Source organism: Pogona vitticeps, chromosome 3 (genome assembly GCF_051106095.1).
Source record: "Pogona vitticeps strain Pit_001003342236 chromosome 3, PviZW2.1, whole genome shotgun sequence".
Lineage (NCBI taxonomy): Eukaryota > Metazoa > Chordata > Lepidosauria > Squamata > Agamidae > Pogona > Pogona vitticeps.
The window spans coordinates 186,286,072-186,310,615 of record NC_135785.1 but is presented as its reverse complement, the minus strand read 5'-3'; the positions used below and the strand labels follow the sequence as shown (position 1 = coordinate 186,310,615).

Sequence of the window (24,544 nt, the reverse complement as noted above, 5' to 3'; positions counted from 1 at the left end):
CTCCATTAAAACAATCATAAACTTTGTGGCAAGCAAAAAAAAAAAAAATTGCTTTGCATCTATCCTCATACTGCTGTCACAGCAACAGTACTGGTGGGAATGCCACAAGGAAATAACAACACACCTTATTTGAATGGATGAAATATGGCCAAAACTTTGTTGGTTTTACCTGCAGAGCTACATAGGTAATGGATTCAGGAATCAGATGACCCAGGTGCTGACCAGTGAACAACCTACCCAGCCCACTTGCTGAAACAAAGCATGGTGTGAGAGCATTGAGTACCACCCAGGTGCCCAACTGTTTGGTAGCACCCTTGCTGCCAACTCACTGCTCACATGCTGGACTTATCTTCACCAAGGCCTGTACCCCAAGATCCTTTAAGGGGATCCCACTACAAAATATGGCCATATAGTCTCCATTCCCCCAGGCTGGATTCACTCCAGTGCCCATCCACAGCAGCCATGGCCCAATAAAGTTGTAACACATAGGCATCCTTCAGTCTCAAGAGACTATGGTAACTTGCTCAGAATGGTGGACTTGGAACAGCGTCTAGTGTGGCTGAGAAGGCCAATTCAAGAGTGACAATCCCTTCCATACTGAAGACAAATACGGTCTGTCCCCTGTCCAGCTCCCTAATTTTGTTGGTTTTGGGATTGCCTTTTTGCCTCGGCCTGCTGGACAAGTGTCAGTTCAAATGGGAGAGGCCATGATGCACCACCTGCCTCCAGGCTGAATGCTCAGATGTCAAGGTTTCCCATCTGTTGAGGTCCATTCCTAAGGCCTTCAGATCCTGCTTAAAGATGTCCTTGTATCACAGCTGTGATCTCCCCCTGCACTAATTTTCCATACAGGAGATCTTTTGGTCACTCTCTGACAATGCCAATACATGCATAGGGCAACTGGGTGAAAGATACCCAGTGATGACTGAATGGATTGAGCCTCAGCTGATGCCAGCACTTCACTAGAGTTAAGTTTGTGCTTATCTGGTCTGTATGCAAAGTCCTTTCGCAGACCCAGCCAGCCACGTGGTGAGCATGAGGATAACAGTCCTTTTGTTTTTCCAGAGAACCTGTGATCATGAAATTGCCTGTTATCTTCCCACCCTTGCCTCAGAACAGACCTTCAGTGAGTGAAGGGAGACCCATCACTTGTCATATGTCAATAGAGACAAGCTTGTCTTTATTTAAAGTTCCCAGTTACCAAAATAACATACAGTATATTGTATGCTTTGCAACATATTAATGCTGTTTCAGCCAGCTAATGAACAAGTGTATTTTATGCTTGCTGAGACACTATCAGACAGAATCAAATGGTCCAAGAGCACTCATGTTTTATAGGGGGAGAACAGTAGGTCTCTACTCTGTTTGGATTACAACTCCCATCAGCCCAGCCAGCATGGACAGTGATTAGAGATGAGAAGAGTTGTAATCCTATACATTAAAAACTTGTGAACAATCTGGTTGTAAACCTTAAGCATTAAGGTTTCTGTTACCTGAACAGGCCTTACTCATTCTGTTGATAATTTTGCTCAGCATATCACAAGGTAGAAAGTGTTCTGATTGGCACATAACAAATTGGAGGGTGAAATGTTCCTGTTCAGTCAGCCTTGCCTTTTTCTAGGACAAAAGGAAACACAGTTGCATTTACTTGCACACTCAGGTTTCCATTTCTCTCTCACCACAATCAGTTGGCATTCCATACCTAATGAGCATGGTCAATTCTCATTAATTTTTTTGGGTTCCCATCCTTCCTCTCCCTTTTCCTAAAACTTGGGATTCCCCTCCTCCACAGCTCCTGACACGCTCCTGTTTGAATGATTCTAAGAAGAGAGTTTGCATGTAATGTGCATGTACATTAGTAATATCCATGAGTCAAATTGCATATTGTGTATGAAAAGGCAAGAAAAGCAATATAAGACACTGTATGGAGCTTTAGAATCTATTTTCCATTTTTCAAAGAGGAGGTCATGGTTATTTATTGTGTGCAAATTCACTGTGTAGTCCTATGCTGTAGATACAAACCTCTCCATGCTCAGTGGGGTTGACTCCCTAGCAAGTCTGGGATTGCAGCCTTGGCACTAGCATTCTGATGGTTATGCTAAAAGTCTGTGTTATGTTAGTAATGAGATTTCACTAATTCAATCTGTGCTCTATTTAGGTGTTAGTGATAGAACCAACTAAGGTGTATCAGCCTGCATATGTTTCCATCAACAATGAAGCAGATGAGAGAACTGTTTCCCTTTGGCATGTATCTCCTACTGAAATGGTAAGAGTTTTCTTCTACATTGCACAACCACATACCAACTTACCACTTACCAACAAGATCTCTTATAGTTTGCTTCAATAAATACGAGTCACGTAAAAAATTATCAATAACTGTTTGCATAACAAAATACTGTAGAATATATTGAATTTGATTTAAGATTATTTAATCTCCTCTTATATTTATTTTAACTATAACATATTTTAGTTACGCTTCCTAAAATTCTGAATCCCGACAAAGATTCAGTTTCTTGAATTCTCATTATGAAACAAAAGCAGAGTTCTTACAAATCACTCCTATAATTGGCCAATGGCTATATTTGCTAGGAGATTCTAAGAGTTATAGTGAAAAAATAGCATTGCCAAGCTAAGTTTGACTGAGGTTTAATAAAATGCTTAAACATGACTAGTCTAAATTAGAAACCAAAACTTCTGGGCTCCTCCCCAACTGTGGTAGAGGAGAGGGAGAGTCCATGAGTTGAAGACTGAATTTCATGGTGTATCATTATATCCAAACAAGGTAATTGTCTTGCAAGGTTATGTCTTCTAATATACATCAAAATCCTTTCGACCTTGTTGCCTTAAATGAATTGAACAGACAACCTTGCATATATTACTATGTACTGCATCCAAACAAAAGACTGACAAGATATTTGTGACACAGATCTGATGGGATTACATGGCCTGGCATCTTCATTTGAAATAACTTGTTTTTTCAATGTCAATTTGCAGAAACAGATTCATGAATGGAATTTTACAGCTTCTTCCATTAGAGGAATAAGGTTGGTGTTCTTCAGATGGTTTCATTTTTGTGTCACCTATTTCCTTCACTATGTTGTGTGGCTTTATGATAGTGAGCTCTTTTCATACCTCTATCCAAGGTGGACAAGGGCTAGGAATTCTGGTGCTAGGAATTCTGTTTTGAGATATAAGCAATACAGTACAAATAGTTTATGTTCTGGAAGCAGGACCTATCTATTATTAACTTTTACCAATTAACTTGCTCTTTCTTGTCCTTGCTTTCCTTAGTGGTTGTGTCTTTGAACTTGACTTAATTTGTATGTATCTTCATTCTGTTTTTAAAGTGATTTTTGGATCTTGAGTGTTGCTGTAGTCAACATTTTCAAATGTTTCACACACAGGAATGTTGAGATAATCGTAAGTCACATTTGGGAAATTAGCCCTTCTTTCCAAATTCTGAAAAAAGAAAATTCAATAGAATTTATTAATTATCATACATCTGTGTGAGATTTTGAAAGGGCCTGCAAAAATGTAATGCTGTTAGCAGTTGAGATATACAAGATGTGCTACTGAGCTCTCTTTCACTTTGTTTAATATTATCCAGATTCCTTCTTAACCAGGAGCCAGTCTGCCATCTTGGTTACAATGGAGGTCTGGCTCTTGATAACACTTCACAAGTATTCCAATATAGAGTTTGATCCAAGCTTAGTCATATTTCTGTTGAAATCGATGGATTTATGTTGAAATCAATGTAGTTTAATGTTGCTGTAACTGACATAAGTTCTGTTAATTTCATAGGTCCTACTCTAAATTAGCAACAACTAAATTAAATGATATTGATTTTATTATGTCTGCTCAAAGTTGCTCACAAGTACATTCAGTCCCATTGATTTTAGTGGGAAAGTATTAGTAGACTCCATTCTCTAGCATTACATGGTTAAATGTGGTCCTATTAATCAGTTAAAATGTGTGACTTACATGTATGATACAATTTAGAAAGTTGTTCATCTGTGGAAGATTAGATCAAATGCTACTAGCTCGACCAATTACAGTCCTTTTCAATGGAGAAGAGAATATAAACCTTCCTAAAACAAAGGACCTGAGAGACTTTTTAAAGATAGTCAGATGTGTGGCCCTTGTAAAATTCATACAAATACTTCTTCTGTTGTCTGCGCTATAAGAAAGGTTGATAAATTCATCTTCATTAAGCTACAACAGTATTTCTTGAAACATGTTGTTCATGTTCACACTGTCATTGATGAAACAGTTTTTAGAAAGTGAGTTTCATCTTTCTTTCCTCGTACATTTCTGCACATAATGTTATATTTAGATTGGCAAATTGGAAACTTGGATGGATATTGATTAGCTTTTCCTTGCTTAGCTCTTGAAAATTGTCATTGCTTTCCCCTTTTGCTCATCTCGTGTGGTATGGATTTATCTGTGTCATGCATATAAGTCTAAACAAACACTATCTGCAAACCTCAGCAATTTGAACTGCAAGGATTTTGTACATGTCTTTTGGAAAAAGTGTTGGGAAAGTGGGTGACTTTTTTCTTTCAATTGCTACATATACTTTTCTAGCCCTTTGAATCTGAAAATATCTTTGCTCATAATTGGATTTGGAATCTCATCTGAAAAGGCTTGTGGTGCAGCAGCAAGCAATCTGAGAAAGAAAAATCAGCAAAACAGTTTGTTATCTGCTAGGAATGCCAATCCTATATTGGCATTTCTTTGAAGGTCAAATACTGTATCTTTCCCGCTATTCTACCATGCAACCTTTTGTGGCTTCCTTTGCTATACTTATATATTGTTGCTTACTGTAGAAAGTTATGCTAGAGACAATCCATTGAATCAGTGAGAATTTGGTGAGTCAATGCTTCTGTAAGTTACTTCCTGCAATTTTCATTGAGTCAGATGGGCCTACTCTAGTTATGACTTACAAAAGTAAGCTGCAACAAAATTAAGTTGTGACTAGGCCCATTTGAATCAATGGAACACAAAGGAGTTGACACCAAATCCCACTGATGCAATGTGCTGCTCTAGTGTGACTTACAGTGGTACCTCAACTTGAGAAAGTCCCTACATAAGAATGATTCGAGTTAAGAGCGGCTCCGTTCACAAAAAGTAGCTTCGACTTGAGAACAGAGCCTCGACTTAAGAACCAAAAAAAGAGGAAAAAAATGTTCCTGCCCTTTTTTTTGACCTAAGTTCACCTTAGGTCAAAAGAAAAATAATAATTAAAATTTGCCCCCTAGTGGTAGATATGGATTAACCAGCTTTGCATTAGTTCCTATGGGAACTAATGCTTCAATTTAAGAACAGCGCCTTGACTTAAGAACGAAAAACAATAGATACGGATTAAATGGTTTTCAATACATTCCTATGGGAAATGGTGCTTCAACTTAAGACTGTTTCGACTTAAGAACACAGTCCCAATACTGATTAAGTTCTTAAGCTGAGGTACTATGTACTATACTACACTGTACTATACTACACAATAGGATTTCAACCATTATGTAGGTTTATTAACCTTTGTGTGTTTTATTATGGCCTAATGAGATTGTACCTCTTATTATGCAGCAGAGCAAATTGACATTCTAGCAAGCAATTCTAAAAATAGAGGTAGCCCTAACAAAACATTATAACTTTGAAACTGGGTTTTGGATCAACACCACATTTGATACAGTTATAGCAGGCTATCTGCTCCTGCTCTGTGCCCAATGTGGGGAGGTTTGGATAAAGGGTTTTCAAGTTATGATTTTTTTAAAATAAAAGTGTTACTCCCATTCAGAAATAGGTGAACCCAAATGACCTTAGATTTAAAACAGATCACATAATCTGATAAAACCAATCTCTCTTACCTTGAAAGAGAGTAGTTGGTCCTACCCACTTTTTTATTTAGAAAAAATCCAAATTGTAGAGGCTGAAATATTGATCTTCAAAAACAAAACCCTTTAAAAGGGAAAAACAGCCACTTTATTATAAGACTGAGCATGTGTAGTACAGACTTGCCATCAGGAACTTTGTGAAATGAAACATTGTGTACATTCATGGGCAGGGGAAGGAGTTATTTGGAGAGAAAGGTCACAGACACAGACTGAAGTTACAGGTTTTCTGTAAAGGTTCTTTAAAAGAACCGGTTTTGCTTAAAAGAAAGTAATGGAGTGGCAGTGCTTCAGTAAGAGGGACATTTTGCCATATGTCTTCAGAGAAATTGCCCACAATAGCCACTAGTAATGGTGCGGCTAAAAATATTGTAAATAAATAAATAAATAGTACCTGTACTTATTGAAAAATGAGAATTGTTTTGTATTTGGGTGATAAACGGTTAACTGATGAAAAAAGAAGTCATGTTCTGAGACACCCTGCTTGGTGTCTCTTTATGAATGGTACTGAGCATGAGAGGGGAACATTTGGACCATCTTGACTGCTGCCTTGGTGTCATCCATATTTAAGCTGCTCTTTGCTGTGTAAAGTTTGGCATCCTTTTTCCTGCTGGCCATATGGGCACAATGGTATACAGCAATATGGGGCCATTACCAGGAATTTTGAATTGATGAATGCAGAAGCTAGATATCCCACATTCATAAACCAGAGATATTGTGAACAACTGAATCTTCAGAGTTGGTAGATAAACCAATTAATTAATTAATTAATATGTATTTTGAGCAGTCAATCAGAAGGCAAACATTTTTTAAAAGTAACAGTTCTGCTATATCTGTTTGATTTTCTGCCTTTGCAGTGGTAGGAGGAAGACTGAGATAATGTGTGTGTCAAACTACATATAACTAATTGCTTCTCTTCATCTCCTAACTGTAGTATCTCCCCTTACTCATGTCAGTTCTGCCCAGCAATAACTGTTTTCACTGGACTTTTTGCAGCATATCTAAATTTGATGAACGATGCTGTTTTCTCTATGTTCACGACAACTCTGATGACTTTCAAATATACTTTTCTACAGAGAACCAGTGTTCTAGGTGAGAAGTTTGTTTGACTTTGTTTTTCATAACCACCACAGTAGCCTGTCCAAATATGCATATGCTTTTCAAAATCTGGGACCTAACAAAAAGGAGCATCTTGAATGTGCACTGATATTTGACTGCATCTGAAATTGTTTGTGGAAAGTGAGAAATACATAGAAAGTTAACTTACATGCAGCCTGCTGTAGTATAGAACAAAATTAGTACAGTACTGAACAATTGGTACTGAACAGTTCACAGGGCCGCTTAATATTTTTCTGGTTCACGTCAGCTTCAGATCTCTTCTTTAAAAAAGGAGCTTACAAGGGACCTTTGTACCAAACTCTGTTAAGTCATTTTACTTTTACATTCATTCTTGACTGATTTCAGTGGCTTTAAACAGCAACTATAATGTGACTTAGAACCTTATTAATGAAAATTACATCAGAAGTTGTATACGTGCAGTCTTTTAAAAAGGGGGTGGTTTTTTTTGCTGCACTTTTATGCTGCCTTTCTCCCAGAAAAGGGTCTCAAGGCAACTCACAGGTCATTAAAACTAACAAAAAATTGAAACAACAGACGTGACCCATTAAATAATAGTGATATAGAGGGATCATGTTTTAGACATTCTCAGCTCCAGTTATCTTTTGATTGCATTCCTTTTGTAACATAAGCTTGCTTGTCCCAGCACTGACTACTTGTGTGCATCTGTACTTCTTTGCTTCAGGTTTTATTGCAGAGAGAAAAATGTTTTGAGCCAGCACTGATTTAAAGTAACTAGAACAAAGTGAAAGACAAAGATCCTGTTGCACAGTTATGCAAACAGCACAAGTGTTGGTAGCAAATTGCCATATGCATGACTCAGCAGGCAAGAGATAATGGCTATGGAGATTACTTAACTTAGGACAATTCATGTCTAGAAGTTATACTATTTGCTTAATTGGCCCACAGCATTTCAGCAAGTGTGTTGTAAGTGCTTCTTTTTGAATTAATGACCAGAATCCTGTTGCACAACTATGCACACAGAACTCAGTGTTGCACTTGCAGTAGTTGCACAGTGGCTGAGGTGGAAGAGTTATGCCTCAGGCACTTCCACAGGTACATTGCACAACTGGGGACTCAGGACCTATTGCACAATTGCATGGCACAGTCCTTTGTTGGCCAGTATTATATGTGGCACATTTACACTGGTGTAACTTTACATTACACTGGCACAAACAGGACATTCAGCACTAAAGTATTTGAAACATGGCCTTTTAATCATTTTAAAAGTGAGATGCATGTTGCTTTCAGATTCTGTGGCCTGGTTAAAGAAATTTTAACTGATGCTGTAGGAAGTACTCTGGAATTTGAAGCAGAAATTGATGGAGACACATTGGAAGTAAGTACATTTTTAGAAGTTTAAATATGTAGGGCCTATGGAATGAAAACATGTGCTGCAACAGATTTGTACCACAGTAAATCAAATGGCATATCCTAGAAACCTGATTTTTGCATGTACACAACAGATATTTATATATACAGTGGTGCCCCGCATAGCGACAATAATCCGTTCCGGATAAATTGTCGCTATCCGGAAACGTCGCTATACAGTGGGGTCTCTAGTTAAGAACGTCTCTACTTAAGAACAATCCAACTTAAGAACAGCTCCATTTGCTAAATTTTGCTTCTACTTGAGAACAGAAATCCAAGATAAGAACAGGAAAAAAACACCTTTCCTGCTCTTTTTTTAACCTTAGGTCATCTTAGGTTTAAAAAAAAAATTGTCCCCCTAGTGGTAGAGTACGTATTAACCAGCTTTGCATTAGCGCCTATGGGAACTAATGCTTCAATGTACGAACGCACCTCTACATAACAAAAAAACAGCCAGAACGGATTAATTGGTTTTCAGTCCATTCCTATGGGAAATTTTGCTTCAACTTAAGAACGTTTCTACTTAAGAACACCATTCCAAAACGGATTAAGTTCTTAAGTAGAGGTTCCACTGTAGTTTCTATGGACGGAAAAGAGCAGATACGGATTAAATGGTTTTCAATGCATTCCTATGGGAAATGCAGATTCAACATAAGAACTTTTCAACTTGAGAACCACCTTCCAATACGGATTAAGTTCTTAAGTAGAGACCCCACTGTATGGGGCAAAAAACCCCATAGGAACGCATTGAAACCCCTTCAGTGTGTTCCTATGGGGGATAAACTCACTGTTATGCGAAGATCTTCCATCTGGCCACCATTTTCGCTGCCTTGGTAAGCGAGGAAAGCACACGAAAATGCTGCGGCCGGCCATTTTGTTGACCCGGCGGCCATTTTTGAACTGTTGATCAGCTGTTTTAAAACATCGCAATGCGAAGATTGGTAAGCGAAACGTTTACCGATCATCACAATGCAATGTTTTCCCTATTTAAAAATCACAATGCGATCGCTTTTGCGATCGCAAAATCCACATCGCTATACAGATTTGTCGTTAAACGCGGCACCACTGTAATTATATATATGAGTGGAGAACTTTGTATGAAAACTGATATTTTTATTAATAGGAAAATGAATCTGGAATTTACAGAATTGAACTACATGTTGTTGTTGTTTTTGCCTGGACTCACCTATCCCATAAAGCACTCCTACACCAGGACTGTTTTTTGTAGAGCAGTTGAACTCATGCTCTGTATAATAACTCATTGCAGTTGGAGTCCAACAACATCAGACAGTTTATGAGTTCCTCCTATTTTACCTTGCTCTAGTTCTTAGCCCAAAATCATTAGGATTTGAACATCAAATACTGGGGGGAGGGATTAATTCTGCTCTTTCACATAATATTTTTAACTTTGGCCTATGGACACCACTTCTGTTTAAGCCTTGTTAAATCCTAAAGGATAAAATATGAAGGAAGAAGGTCAGAGACACATAATTAAACCAGATATGCCATGGGATGTGTCACTACTGCTTCTACAAAATAAATATTATTATATCCTAATTCAGAGAGCTATTTATTTATGCTCAAGTATTTTTTTTTCCTGCTTAACTCACAAAGCACATGTTACAGCGCTAGCATATATTTGGTAGTTTCAAGATAAACAAGAAAGGCATAATGTGCCTCAGTTGCTTATCAAGGTTCGATAAGTATCACTGAAAATGATAATAGAATGATGGCAGACTAAAAAAAAAGAAGCTCTTCACAGAAAAGATTGGAGAACACAACATAATTTCATATCTACACTCTGGATACAGATTTCAACAAAGTTCCTGTACATGAAAAGCTGTAGTTGAATTCCACACAGGATGAACTTGACGTTCCTCAGCCAAGGTCATATAGAAGATCAATTTATTCCACATCTTGATTAAAACATGTTCTTATACAAAGGCAAACTAGTATAGTATGCATTATATTCCCTCTCTTTATCATGTCAGTCTGGATAGGATTGCTTAAAATGTGAAGTGGGGCATGATAACTGCTGTCTATATACGTAGAATTTATTACCCATTGCACAACAATGTTTATCTTTAGATATTTGGATATAGCAAGCCTGCAGTCCTCTGCATACTTGCCTAAAATTAAGCCCCAATGAACACGGGAGGACTTCATTGTAAACATACATAGGATTGCTTTGTGTGGAAATGTGCTAAAAATAATATTTGAGCTAATATTTTGCCAATTTGATCGCTGTCCTGAAGCCTCTCTGCTTGTTGGATACTGTTTTATAGCTGTGGAATATGGGTAATGCTAAAAAAAAATTACCCTACTCTCCCTCTGTCATTTCTGGGCGGCAGCTTACAATGAACTGTGAAGTGCCAAAGCATGAAAAATGGAACTGTTTGGAAGGTGAACTCATTTGGTGACGAGGTCATGTTAAACTATACAAAGATTTCCCTTGCGTACTCTGTAGGCTCAGCAGCTGTTTCAGAATGAGCTTCAGAGAATTTCAAGGGCATATTGACAGATTTCCACAGATGTGTGAGATACTTGTAGGAGCTAGTTTTTTTAGCACTACTGTAGAGAGACAAAGAAATAGAGAATTGTACCTCAAAATGCCAGATGCAGGGGAGTGGTGTCTGGAGACAGGTGTCTAGTTGTCTCCTGTGCTCCCAGAAACATCTGGTGGGGCAACTGTGAGATGCAGGAAGCTGGACTGGATGGGCCCTTGGCCTGATCCAGCAGGGCTCTTATGTTCTTATGACCAGTCAAGAAACGTGAATGAGAGAACTGATATCTTGTGCCCTTTGAAGTGATACAGCTATATCTCTGGCATTTATGCTTCAAAACATGCTACCATCATATATGTAGTCATTTTCAAATGGCCCTTTTACATCTTTGTACATGTAACATTTTTGTTCATTTACCATTGTTTTATCATCCTTGTTCCAGTTCTTCTTTCAAACCAAAAATGCTCTAAAATGTATGAATTGCAAGGGAATTCTGCTTATGAAGTCTTAAATGTGACCAGTTTTTTTAACAGTTCAGTGTTTCTCTCTGACTATTGCCCTTATCAGACCAAACACAATTTTTGTAGGTTCAGCACACCCCATCATAAATGGAAGATATACAAAAATGCTTGCTTATTAAGTGCTACCAGTTCTGTTGAACTTCAGGGCAATTAAAGCATTGTTAATAGCATGTGTCAAAATCAGGTTGTTGTTTTGACAGTATTCTTTCTTTGTGCTTCAAATTTTCTTTCTTTGTGCCTTTCTGCTTTCAGTATGAGTATGATTATGATGAGAATGGAGACAGAGTAGTGTTAGGCAAAGGAACCTATGGGATTGTTTATGCTGGAAGAGATCTTAGCAATCAGGTCCGAATAGCCATCAAAGAAATACCAGAGAGAGACAGCAGGTCAGTTTTGATATACAGTATTCTTTCTTCCATACATGTGAGTACTGAATACCCTTTTATAATCTTTAGAAGGAGATTGCGCTTAAAACCTGTCTACACAACTAAAAGCATGTGGCTAGTATAAAAACTTGTAGGACAGATCCTGTTGGACTGTGCTATTAGTTACAAAGGCATCAGCATAACAGCATAAATGGCAGTAGCAAATTGCCACTAATTAACAAGTTGCCACGCATATTATTTATCATGCACCAACTCATGCAATTGGTGCATGTCAAGGGATACAAGCAGTGACTTGTTAACTAGTGGCAATTTGCTGCAGCACTTTATACCATGGCAGTTAAGCTGACATAGCTGATATATGAAGTCTTGTACAGATAAATTGAAGCCAAGCATGTGGTGTTCAGATATAACTTGGAAATAAGACAGACAAGGCTTGTTTTAACATATTGCCTGAAATCCTGTTGCACAACTCTATGTTACACAACAGGGGTGATGTCAGCAGTAGCAGCAAGTTGCTGCTCATGAAAGGTGGTCATCAGCCTTATGTGGTATAAGTTGTGGAACTGAATTTCAGCCATGGAATATATTTGTGGAAGTTTGGTCCTGTCATCTTAAAGGGAATGGTGAAAATGTGTCAGGGCTGTCCCAGACCAAGTACACAGGCTTTTTAGATGTGACCAGTGAGACTCAAGTATGGGTGTGCCGTTTGAAGTGCACCACCTCCATCACAGCAGCAGTGGTTGGAGAAAAGACATCTACTCTGCACTGTGGACCTAATAAGTCAGTTAATAAATCACAGTTTAGCTGATGTAATGTGAGTGGGATAAGACACAAATTAATGGCAAAATAGTTAACGGAAGCTAGCCAATCTTTTTAGCTGGCTGTCTTCAATTAGGGAGGTCTCAAGAGCTCAAGGGGTGGCTGGCTTGGTATCACTGCCATGGTGATTTCAACACAGCCTTTAAGATGGACAAAGGAGAAGAGCAAAGATTACAATCAATATTTCTCTGTAGCATAAGCCGCAATGGAATTCCTTCACCAAGGTGAGTTGGAGGTGCTACCATATAATTGTAGCAGGTATATCTACAGGGACTGCGAGGAGAATATTTTATTAGTAGCTAGTTATAAACATTGCAGACCCATTAATACAATTTAATAAACTTACATTCAGTTCAACCAAGAAGTCCTGTGTCTTGATTCCTGGGTATGGGAGCAGGGTAGCAACTACAGCTGTCCTACTATTGTGCACTATTGAACCCTGTGACAAACAGTACCATGTCCTTGTAGTGCGTTCTACCTCCCAGCTCTAGCGGAAGGCACACTTTCACAGCATGAGTCCTGTCCTTCCCTTTGGAACTGTGGATTATTGTAGCAACAATTGTAGGGTCATTATTTCATGGTTGAAGAATTATTGTTAACCCTTACTTGCTGGTGTAAGATATTTTAGGTTATTTAGGTTTTCTTCTGGCTTTTGTAAGTTTCAACTATTTTTCATGGTATATGTTCGTCGTGATAGATATTCTCAGCCACTGCATGAAGAAATTGCCCTTCACAAATATTTAAAGCATCGAAACATTGTCCAGTATCTTGGTTCTGTTTCTGAAGATGGATACATTAAAATCTTCATGGAGCAGGTCCCAGGAGGTTTGTATCATACTAATTTTGCCTTGTTCCTTCCTGTACATCAATGTCAAACTTTGCATTCATGTCATATTAATTTGCCTCTCAATCATCTCTAGAATGTTTTGGACTTCCTACAATCAAATCAATATGGACCTAATTTGTATACGAAAAAAACCCCACGAATATATTATTTGTTTAATCAAGAATGTGCCACAATGTTCTGGTATAACTAGTCTCACACAAAAGTAATTTCTATATTATGCAGGGTGGTACTGCGAAATGCTTAGATACAAAACTCTGATTTTTAAGCTGCATTCACATTAAATTTTAAGTAGAACAGTCTGAATCTAGGATTTGACTCAGGCACACCTGTTATACTAAACACACACAAACACACACACACACATATACACGTCTTTCTGTTATAATTATTTATAAAGGGCATTTTTAAAAGGTTATTGTTCCAGAATTAAAAATTAAAACACATGCCTAATTTTCACACTTACATATAGCCCAGGGTACATGACAAGATGTGTTAGGCAGGGAGAAAAGAAAGATAAGGGAAAGGAAATTAATTGGAAGAAGCAAGGTTAACAAATGGGCCTTCAGAAGGTACTTGGAATGTGAGGGTTGGCACTTAAAAGTCAAATGTCAGGTGGAAGAGCATCTTGGCAGTGGCAAGCTTACAAGACAAAGAGAATGTGGCGGGGTGTGGGGGAGAGTGAAAGATTGGTCTTAGAAGTAATTTACAGAAACAGGAAGAGTAGAGATCAGGTGACTGTGGACTTAGCACATGTTAATAAAACCCAGTTAATTAGTTTCTACCTGCAGCAAGAGGAGTTATACCCAACTCTGCAATGAATAAAAAAAGGTTGAGAATTCTCCTTGGAATGCAAAGCCTTAACACAGCTTCTATTAAAAAGTACCTCTGGTGAATTGTATTAACAGTTCTTTTTGCAGTTCTGAGCTCGTTTTGGTCCAAATCCAAAAGACATGTCACAGCTGACTTTTTATGTGCATTATTCTTGGTGCTAGAATAGGTTTTTCAAATGTGTTTAGAGAGGTCAAGAAAGGTACAAATAAATGGCCAATGTATCTAAAATATTTTCTTGTAGAAGGCTGGACTCATGGAGATGGTGGTAGCTGAGTGGCAGCACACATGCTTTGCATGTAAAAGGTCCCAGGTGTAGCCTTTGGCTTCTCATAGTAGGGATTACTGGCCACTGCAAGATTTTTATCTGGAGAGCCATTGCCAAGGCACCGTAGATGCAATGGAGATAAATGTGCTTGTGGTCTGGCAGAGCACTACAACTTTCCATTTTTCAAGTGAAACATTTTAGTAAATTTCCTGCACTTTTACAAGACTAACAGAAATGACTTTGTTGCACTCAGAATGCTGACTGGTTTAAAATTAGTTCTAAGACCAAGATCTTAGTAAACACCAGTGGAACTAAAACTCCATGTAACCGTGCATAGTCACAGTCAGGAAGAGAAAAAAGAAGAGGTCAGCTTAAAACATGGGAGCCAGTCAATTCACGTATATCATTTGGGAAGCATTCAGGCAACATGGGAAAAGCAGAACTGGCAGGTCCCCAGATTCTATGATCTCTTTGCCAGGGAAAGGTAGCTGGACGGTGCTTAGTTCTCACTTGTGCCAAACTCTTCAGACTCAGCAATAGAGGCTGCACTGATTCTTCCCTCTCGTAAGACTGTAGGGGCTTGGAAACAGAGACCTTTTGTCTCCCTCTTATCACTTTCTCTCTCTCTGATCCCATCATTGCTTTGGTGGGTTGACCAGAAAACCACAAATAGGTCTACAGTATCTCCCTGTGCAAACAAGTAGAGTGCAAAACAGTTCACATAACATTTGGGAGTCCCATGAGTGGCATGCCCCGATATGAACTTGGGCTCAGCATTTAGAATTATATAAAATAATAGAATAATGGAGTTGGAAGAGGTCTGTAAGACCATCAAGTCCAACCCCTGCTCAGGGTAAGGTAAACAATTTGCAAGTGAAACAGTGGATACTTGTCCCGTGGATATAGGGCCCTATTGTACATAGATATACAGTGATAGGGTTTCATTTGTAATAGGATTGTCCTGAAAAGAATAATGTTGTACCTTTTCTTTTCTGCCTAACCCCAGGAAGCCTTTCTGCTCTCCTAAGGTCAAAATGGGGACCACTGAAAGAACCCACAATTAAATTCTACACCAAGCAGATCCTAGAAGGCCTGAAGTATCTCCATGAGAACCAGATTGTGCACAGAGACATAAAAGTGAGCATTCATATGCTTCACTATGTTTATTTATCATATATTAATACATGTTGCTTTTTCAGGACGACTTTATAATATCCCTCCCAAGTATTGTTAACAAATATAAAGATGCAGAATTCAGTTAAATCTTGGCAGAGTTTCTGGAGATGTTTACATCTGTCTCTTCTTCTTTATTTTCTCTTAGGGAGACAATGTTTTAGTAAATACATACAGTGGAGTAGTAAAAATATCTGATTTTGGAACTTCCAAACGTCTTGCAGGAGTCAATCCCTGTACAGAAACATTTACAGGTAATAGAAATCTTTCTTTCTTTCTTTCTTTCTTTCTTTCTTTCTTTCTTTCTTTCTTTCTTTCTTTCTTTCTTTCTTTCTTTCTTTCAACACTGTAGGCCATCTTCACGTCCTCTGGCATCTTCAAAGAGTTCATGTGGTTGCTGAGCCTCTTTCTAGATACTGGAAGGTAGGGGTTGACATTCTCCATCCTCGTACAAAGTGACAGCATAAAGCACTGTCGAGCTTGGTAGTTCCTGGTCAAAAATAGTCATTGTATGTAAAAGTAAGAAATTAGTCACACAATTGCCAAAATCCTGTTACTTAGTTATACTGGTGGAAAGGACTTCGTAACTCACAGTGGCAAATTACTTCTAATTAACAAGTCTGCACTTGGATTCCTGGTTGCACACTGAACCACCTGATGGATGGGGAGGAAAGAAGCTAAGCAAGGACTCATTAATTAGTAGTGATTTGCCACTGCACATTATGCATTTTCCTTCTGTTGGTGTAACTACAAAACAGTATTTCAGCTGATCAGCTTTTAGCCACTTGAGGAATGCTATAATTTGTGAAGTGGCCTAGAACTTGGTCTGCCTGATTTGATCTTTTAACCACATCACCTGCTTTGCATTATGTTCTTACAGCCTAACTCTATATGTATTTATTCAAGAGTCAGTCCCCCCTATTTTCATTGGGAGTTATTTTCAAGTGTGTGTGCTTAGGACTGCATCCCTAGATCAATGCAGAGCAAGAGATTGAGAGAGAGAGAGAGAAAGAGAGAGTGACCTCCTTTCCTTTTTAACAAGGCTGTATTTTGATCACTGTATACACCGTTACTTCTTGACTACTGTGTCTCATTCCTGTTATCAATTATGCTGGGGAATCTTACGCTTGAGTAAAGTGGTTAAATACTACCTCTGTGAATATGTAACTGTTCCAAAGGGTACAGCTGGATAAACTGGTAATGCCTATTGATGTTCGCTTTCTCTGACTTAACATGATTACATATTGTTTGTTTCATTGATTTTGAGTTTTTCATTTTTCCAGATTTAAAATCAATGGGTCTTGCTTGTATAGGGAGGACAGATGTGCATGGAATCTTGTTTGTATAAGTGAAATCTATTGTTCCTTGGAAACACTGAAGTTGTGTTCATTTAAGGTTTATGTACCTCTTTGCTTATTTCTCTCTCGGCACCATCTGTGTTGCTGAGGTTGGCTACCATCATGGTGTATCTCCACCTGCCTTTGCTTATTTTAAAAGTAATTGTAATGTCAGAATTAACAATGATAATAAATATATATATAGGGCGTTTCTTCCTCAGTTTCCTTCTATTAGCATAATTGATCATACACAATACACATACAGTGGTGCCTCGCATAGCGACGATAATCCGTGCAGCAAAAAATCACTGCAAAGCGATTTCGTCGCTATGCGATATTAAAAAGCCCATGGGAATGCATTGAAACCCCTTCAATGCGTTCCTATGGGCTTAAAACTCACCTTAAAGCGAAAATCCTCCATACCGCGGCCATTTTTGCTGCCCGGTAAGCGAGGAATCCATCCCAGAAAACAGCAGGCAGCCATTTTTTTTACCCGGTGGCCATTTTGGAACCACCAATCAGCTGTTAAAAAATCATTGCTTTGCGATGATCGGTAAGCGAAACAAGGTACCGAACATCGCAAAGCGGTTTTTCCCCATAGGGAACATCGCAAAGTGATTGCAAAATCTTCGTCGTTATGCGATTTCATTGTTAAACAGGGCGCCCATTAAGCGAGGCACCACTGTATTACTGTCTACCAGGAATATGCGTATTGCTTGCATTTTAATATACATGTGTGGAAATGGCTTAAAATGAGCAGAAACAATGAAAATACTTGAAAATATGTGCTAACCATGAATAAAGATGTAAATATACATATATTTATTAAACTTGTTAAATTTCTATCCTGCCCATCTAGTGGCAAGCGACTACTGTAGATAGCTCCCAGTGAAAACAGTGGGGTTTACTCCTGAATAAATATATGTATAGCAAAGATCTTGTTTCCTTTATCAATCTGTAACTCTCTAAAATGTGATCCTGGCCTTTCCAGTTGTTCATTTGATTTATCATGATTCAAAGATATTGTTTCCTCTGAATTTTGAAATGTTATCATATTCAACTCCTGGAATGTGTTTCCAACCTACCTGGCTAGAACACTGGGACTTATAGTCCAAAAAAGTAACTTTTCTAAGCTCTGTCAATTCCTCCTTCTTTTCAAGAGATCCTTTTCCCTTCAGAATGCCAAGTACCCCCATTATGCTAACGTGCTTCAATAATGCTTTTCCATCTGGAATATTCAACTATTTGCTAAATATTTCAATCACACAACAGCCCTTACACAGATGAGTAAAAAAACTACCAGAGATGTTGTGTTACAGCTGCTCATTATTTCTGTGAGGTTTTTTTTCAAGGCTGTTGTGATGACTCTAATTTCAGAAGCTAAGTATCAGCTCCCACATGAATATTCATTGAATACTACCTTTTCTTGTTTCCCATATGCTCTTGGGGGGAAAAAACCTAACAGTTCCATTGACATCTTATTCCCAGCTGAAGGGACAGAGGATCACAGCCTGAATCAGAAGAAGTGTACAGGCTGTTAACTCAGGATGAGTCAGATGCTTATGATTATTTATTTTATTTTATTTTATTCATTTGATTTATACCCCACCCCCCTAGACAGCATCTACTCGGGGTGGCTTACAAAATCATAGAATATCATTAAATGACAGTAAAACATCACAATCGAAATAAACGACGTTCAATTAATGTGAGATCTGTTATCTGAGAGCATTAAAGACTGTGGCTTTACTAGTTAGGCAGGGCTGCCAGTGACATCACGGAGACTTCCTTGTGAACACCAAGATATACAAATAGAATAATCTAAATTGATCTAAACAAAAGCAGATCCATGAAATGAATGGGACACTTCAGACAACACTAAAATCACATTGATTTCCATGCTACTACTCTTGTTAAGATTAAAACTAAAGTTAGTCTATAATGAGCTTGTTGTTTTAAAACTACAAACTTACCCACACAGGCCCTAGTTACTCAATAATTTTTTGCACCACTTAGATTGTATCCAGGTTGAAAGGCTTTGCATGTGTAAAAATGTGGAAAATATAGTCAAGGTAATCTTTTCATGCTAGTGAAATGGATTAAATGCATTTTCTTCCTTTTGAAACAAGTTGCATAAGCAAAGGCAGCCATCCAGAAAAATTGTGGTGAAATGCAGTCTAGCAGCCGAGTTAGTTCCATTGGCACTTCCCCATCTGTAAAGTCCATCTGTTTAGCAAATGACATTTCACAGTCAAGATAATGAGAAGAGACCTATTCGGAGATGGGGTGGGGAGTTACTAACAGCTCTTCTTTTTCACCACTTTAGGAACTTTGCAGTATATGGCTCCCGAAATAATTGATAAGGGGCCTCGAGGGTATGGTGCGCCAGCTGATATTTGGTCGTTGGGGTGCACTATTATTGAAATGGCAACAGGGAAGCCTCCATTTCATGAACTGGGGGAACCACAAGCAGCTATGTTCAAAGTAAGTGTTGTTAGTCAAAGATTATACATTCTGACAAAGACTGTTTGGCCTAATCCAGTTCATAATGGACATAATCAAAGTTCATTTATTCCAGCAGCCTTGCTTGGATGTCTTACTTAAGCTGGGATTTTTATCACTGAGTTAATAGGCTTGCAGTGTCACTGTGACAAATGTGTTTGCTTCGCATATACTGGTACAAATCCTTTGTATTGTTAGAGTGTAGGTAGGAAAGTACAAACTAGTCAAAAATATCTAGGCTGTTCATTCAGTTGGGGAGGCTTCAGCAAAATTTTCAACTGGTTTTACACAGTGGCATGGCACACTGCAACAATAAGGAAAGCTTGGTTTTTTTTTTTTTTCAATACTGGGGTTGACGGAAAACACAGAAACATATAGTTTTAAAGTTTCCTGGAATACCAGCCACCATGTGGCACTATCAATCAAATGATCAAATTAATATTTGGTCAGCCAACCTAGTATGAATGTATTGAATAATATTAATAAGTCTGAGGCGACTAGCACTGAGTAGTAGTTAAAAGAATATTTAACCACCCCCACAAAAGAACAGCGCTTCACCTGACCCTACAACACAAAACAGTCCTGTTTCATAGGATTATGGGAGGCTCCCTTCCTGAAGCAGACCACGGGTCCACCTAGCTCAGAGATTAGATCTGGAAAACACATGCAAAGCACATGCTCTTCTACTGAATCTCTGGTCCTTCACCTGACCAGCCGAGGCAAAACCTAGAGGAAAAAGTATGTTGTGCAACATTTTTTAAAGGCCCTTTAAAAAAAAGATCACTGCATACCTCAGTCAGGACATCACAGCATAGTCTGAGCTATTTGAGGTAAAGGCCCTGCTTCTGTTTGTCACAGTTTCCATATCCTGTGAAGCTGGCACACAAACCAAAGGGCTGATAGAACAGCCAAAGTTGGGGGTGGGGGTGCGTTACCAAAAAACAAACAATCAAAAAAAGAGAGGAATCTCTAAGAAATTTGGGGCCATAGCTGTGAACTACTTTAGAAGTAAGGACCAGCAGCTTGAAGTGTGTTGGAAATCTGTGCCAATGTTGTATAAAGGTAAGATTGTTGGATTGTGATGTGAAAGATCACAGTTCAAGTTCCCTTTGGACCCTGAAGCTCATTGGTTCTCAGCCTGATGTATCTCACAGTGCATATGGCTACTCGTCGTGCTACATGGGGGTTACTCAGGATGACACTCAAAAAAGTAACTTTTCTAACAGTGCTGTGAAGTTGCACCAAGTTAACAACTTTATACCTTCCAAGTCAATAACCCCCATAGAAAAAGGAAAGGGCACACTGTAATTGCCAGAAGCGGTACTTCCCCAGTATTACCTAGCAGCTTAATTATAATTGCTCTTATCACCAGTCTTGTTTACACACTGATATGATGCAGCAGGGAGAGATTTCAGTCGGTAAACAGCTGTTTGTCAAAGTGTAGGTCCACAACCAGTGTCTAGAAGCAGTGATCAGGTAGAAGAGGGCTGAAGAGACTGAGAAACAGAATCCACACAAGTCTATGGGGTATCTCCTGAGAGTTTTCAGAACATAGATTTAGAGGCATTATTTCACCAACTGAATGTTATGCCTTTTGTGTAACAAAGCAACAGGTTTTCGAAGATTGTTGCATACATTGTCATACCAATCTATCAATATGTATGTGTGTGCATGTGCAACTGTGACTGTGTATATGGATGTGTGTGGTTGTGTTGGCTTTTCTAGTTCTAAGAGTGAAGTTAATCAACATGACTTTGAATTGGTACAGTGCTATGTTAAATTTTTCATTATATGTAATTAAACAAGTCAGTTATAGAGACCATTCTTATTACTTGCAGGTTGGGATGTTCAAAATTCATCCTGAAATCCCAGAATCGCTGTCAGCTGAAGCAAGAGCCTTTATTTTGCTCTGCTTTGAACCTGATCCAAATAAACGTGTTACAGCATCTGATTTACTTAAAGACCCATTCCTGAAACAAGTTAACAAAGGCAAGAAAAACAGAATTGCATTCAAACCTTCAGGTAATGAATTATATCAGCCAAAATACCTATAATATAACTATAGGTCATGTAAAGAAATTGTAATAATTATCCTTCTGTTTGATTCTGAGTGCTTGACATACCAAACTGCTTTTGGTCTTGTGACTGGCAGAAAAGCAGCAGAGAAATAAAAAGAAGTAAGAAAGAAATCTACAAGGTAGATTCGAGACATGCACGAAATAAACAAACTGTGAAAACTATTTTTATGATGCACATTGGTTTTAATTTTAATGTAAATGATTCAAAAAAATAACAAACTGAGTGAAACAAGAGTCCTGCTCTTTCTCCAATAAAGGAAGAAGAATACTTGGACCAAATGTTTCAAAGCATTTTTTTTTTACTGGAAGACCTTTAAAAGGTGGATAATTTGTAGCCCTCCAGATTTCCTTGGACTGCAGCACCATCAACTGCATCCAGCTTTAGCCAGTGGGGTAACAGGATTTGCAGTACAATAATATCTGGAGAACTACAGTTCGCTCACATATATTTTTATAAATACTCAAAGTAAATATAGGGTAACAGGTATCCAGCATTTTAAATACAGTGAGGAAACTCAAAGAAAAAAGGGCAAGAAATTCTGCCAGAAAGATTTCTGAGCAAATGCTGATTTAGATTTTTCAAGGCAGAAATCTTATACCAAATCTCAGTGCTTAAACAGCTGAAACAAGCCAATTTCCAACAGAATGTGGCCTGTAAGTCCACTTTCACATGAGGAATAATTCTTTCAGTGGTTGGAGATCAAACACAAGGTCTCCTTTAGTCTACTTCCTAGGTGGATGCACTGGGAAAGGTTGATTAAACTCTTCCTTTAGATAAAGGTTGAGGTTTCCCCCCCCCCCCCACATAAACCATTTATTTCTGCTGCTTGAAAAACAAACTGCTTTTCTCAGTGGCTTCATTTCATTTATTCATAGTTTTTACGTTGACTCATTGAATTTTGATTATGATTCTATTATTTCATTTGCAGAAAAATGCTGTGGGTGAATTTTCTTAGCCATTTCCTTTTTACCCCCCTGTGTTCCAGATTTTAACCGTAGCACATCTCTCCCTTTGCCTATCCAAGGAGAGCAGGTGGGCAGCAGCAGCAGCGAACACGGCTCTGTCTCACCAGACTCTGATATGCAACATGATGTGTTATTTGAAAAGGCAAAGCGCTCTGTGTCAGAGGTTCAAGCAAAGAATCCCATTTCACATTTGCTGAGGTAAAACCAGACCTATGTGAAAAACAGTATGAAGTTCCTTACAAATACCCACCGTCCGTATATTCAGTAGATAAGGTACTGTTCTAAAAGGTTACAACCAGTGTGTGAGGCACAGCAAAAGGATCATTTGGTGTTAAAGGTTTGTTTATGCATAGTAAGACTCTTGTCGGAAAAATAAGACAATCCGTTGAGAAAGAGGGGTACACTCTTCAAATAAACAAGTTCCATATTACAGTTAGACTGTCCTGTTACTGTTGATTTTAGCCTATATCCAGTTGTGATCCCCAACCAGAATGAGACTTATTGGCTGAAGTCCTGTGGCTGAGTGGATTAAGTCACAACTAGAGTAGGCCCATTGACTAAGTGGGGATTTAATGAGTCAACTTTGTGAGTTTCATTGATTCAATGGGCCTACTCTCATTGCAACTTACTGCTTTAAGCAACAGGATTTCAGTCACTGAATCAGTGGGACTCATGTATGTTTTGAAGTAACAAGTCCCTTTGTTTCTCTGGGTTTGTGCTAGCCAAATCTATCAATGAGATTTCAGGGTGGAGATGGGGGCAGACGCAATGTGGTCCTTGTACACAGTCCAAAGAGAAGAATTGTGTAATAATTTTATTAGACTATTTTAAAAATCACAAATAGAAGCTAACTTTCCACCTCTGTTGAAATCTTCATCTGGCTGGATATGCAGAGATGGGGGCGGGGTGCAGAAGAAACATGAAAGTTCCAAATTGGATAGCCAGATATGTGGGCTAAGTTTCTTTGTTTAAGGTATGTTCCAAAATAAGATCTGAATAAACTCATGAAGTGTAAATTAGATCATGGCTACTGGATTTAAGGCTGGCTTCATGTCTGCTGTATAGGGTAAAACTTTGTCATTGCATATCACAAAATGAAAAATTGTGCTAATATTGGGTTAGTGTTGCTGTTTTCCCAATTTGATTATTTGCAGTTTCCAGTGAATCTGTCATTTTCTGACCTAGTGTTCCTGATGACAGTTCAATTTCGGATGAGCGAAGTTCTTCCCCTTCCCTTGAGGAAAAAGATTCTGGTCTGTTCTTATTACGGAAGGACAGTGAACGGCGTGCAATCCTCTACAAAATCCTCAAGGAGGAACAGAACCAAGTTGCTTCCAATTTGCAAGAGTGTGTCGCACAGGTAATACTAATGTGAGGCTGCTTACTTGTTTGGATAAGGTAACATTATTATTATTGTTGTTGTTGTTGTTGTTGTTGTTATTACCTTAAAAGTAAATTATCTTATTAAAAAATTTCAGAACACAAAGTATATATCATGTCTAAAAAGTGAGAATTGTGGGCTAGCAATGTGAGGAGCCAGGTGACATTGCTCCTGATTTTATGATACAAATTTCCTAGGCTTTGGGGTGTGCTTTCAGTGTGTTTTTCTGCCTAAATCAGATAGATGCGTCTCACAAGATGACACATGATTATGTTTAAACATGTTTCAATATGAGGGTTTTTAAGATGGCTCTGGATCTCACACATTCTTTTTCTATGCTATGAAATGATTTTATAAGTAGGGGGTGGTGGCCGTATTTGGGGATGTTGCATGCCCCTTGCAAGGAATTCAGTCCAAAGAAACATTCAGTGAGAAAGAGCAGCTGGTCTTCTTCCCCCTCATGCTCTTGTGCACGTGCGTGCGTGCGTGCGCGCGCACGCACGCACACACACACACACACACACACACACACACACACACACACGTTCTGACAGTGACA

General features: G+C 38.5%; 1 protein-coding gene across 4 annotated transcripts in view; it reads left to right on the top strand.

Moving 5' to 3' along the window:
* MAP3K15 (mitogen-activated protein kinase kinase kinase 15) overlaps positions 1-24,544 on the top strand; it is an 84,731-nt gene that overhangs the window by 50,376 nt on the left and 9,811 nt on the right. For 3 of the 4 annotated variants that reach the window (XM_020789177.3, XM_072994316.2, XM_072994317.2), the window contains 12 exons: positions 2,159-2,266; positions 2,995-3,044; positions 6,885-6,980; positions 8,256-8,343; positions 11,653-11,786; positions 13,303-13,430; positions 15,555-15,685; positions 15,870-15,975; positions 19,385-19,542; positions 21,399-21,582; positions 22,625-22,802; positions 23,790-23,964. In XM_020789177.3, coding sequence (XP_020644836.3) covers positions 2,159-2,266; positions 2,995-3,044; positions 6,885-6,980; positions 8,256-8,343; positions 11,653-11,786; positions 13,303-13,430; positions 15,555-15,685; positions 15,870-15,975; positions 19,385-19,542; positions 21,399-21,582; positions 22,625-22,802; positions 23,790-23,964 — 1,536 coding nt within the window. The remainder of the gene's footprint in view (positions 1-2,158; positions 2,267-2,994; positions 3,045-6,884; positions 6,981-8,255; positions 8,344-11,652; positions 11,787-13,302; positions 13,431-15,554; positions 15,686-15,869; positions 15,976-19,384; positions 19,543-21,398; positions 21,583-22,624; positions 22,803-23,789; positions 23,965-24,544) is intronic. The other variant, XM_072994315.2, reaches the window with a different exon arrangement.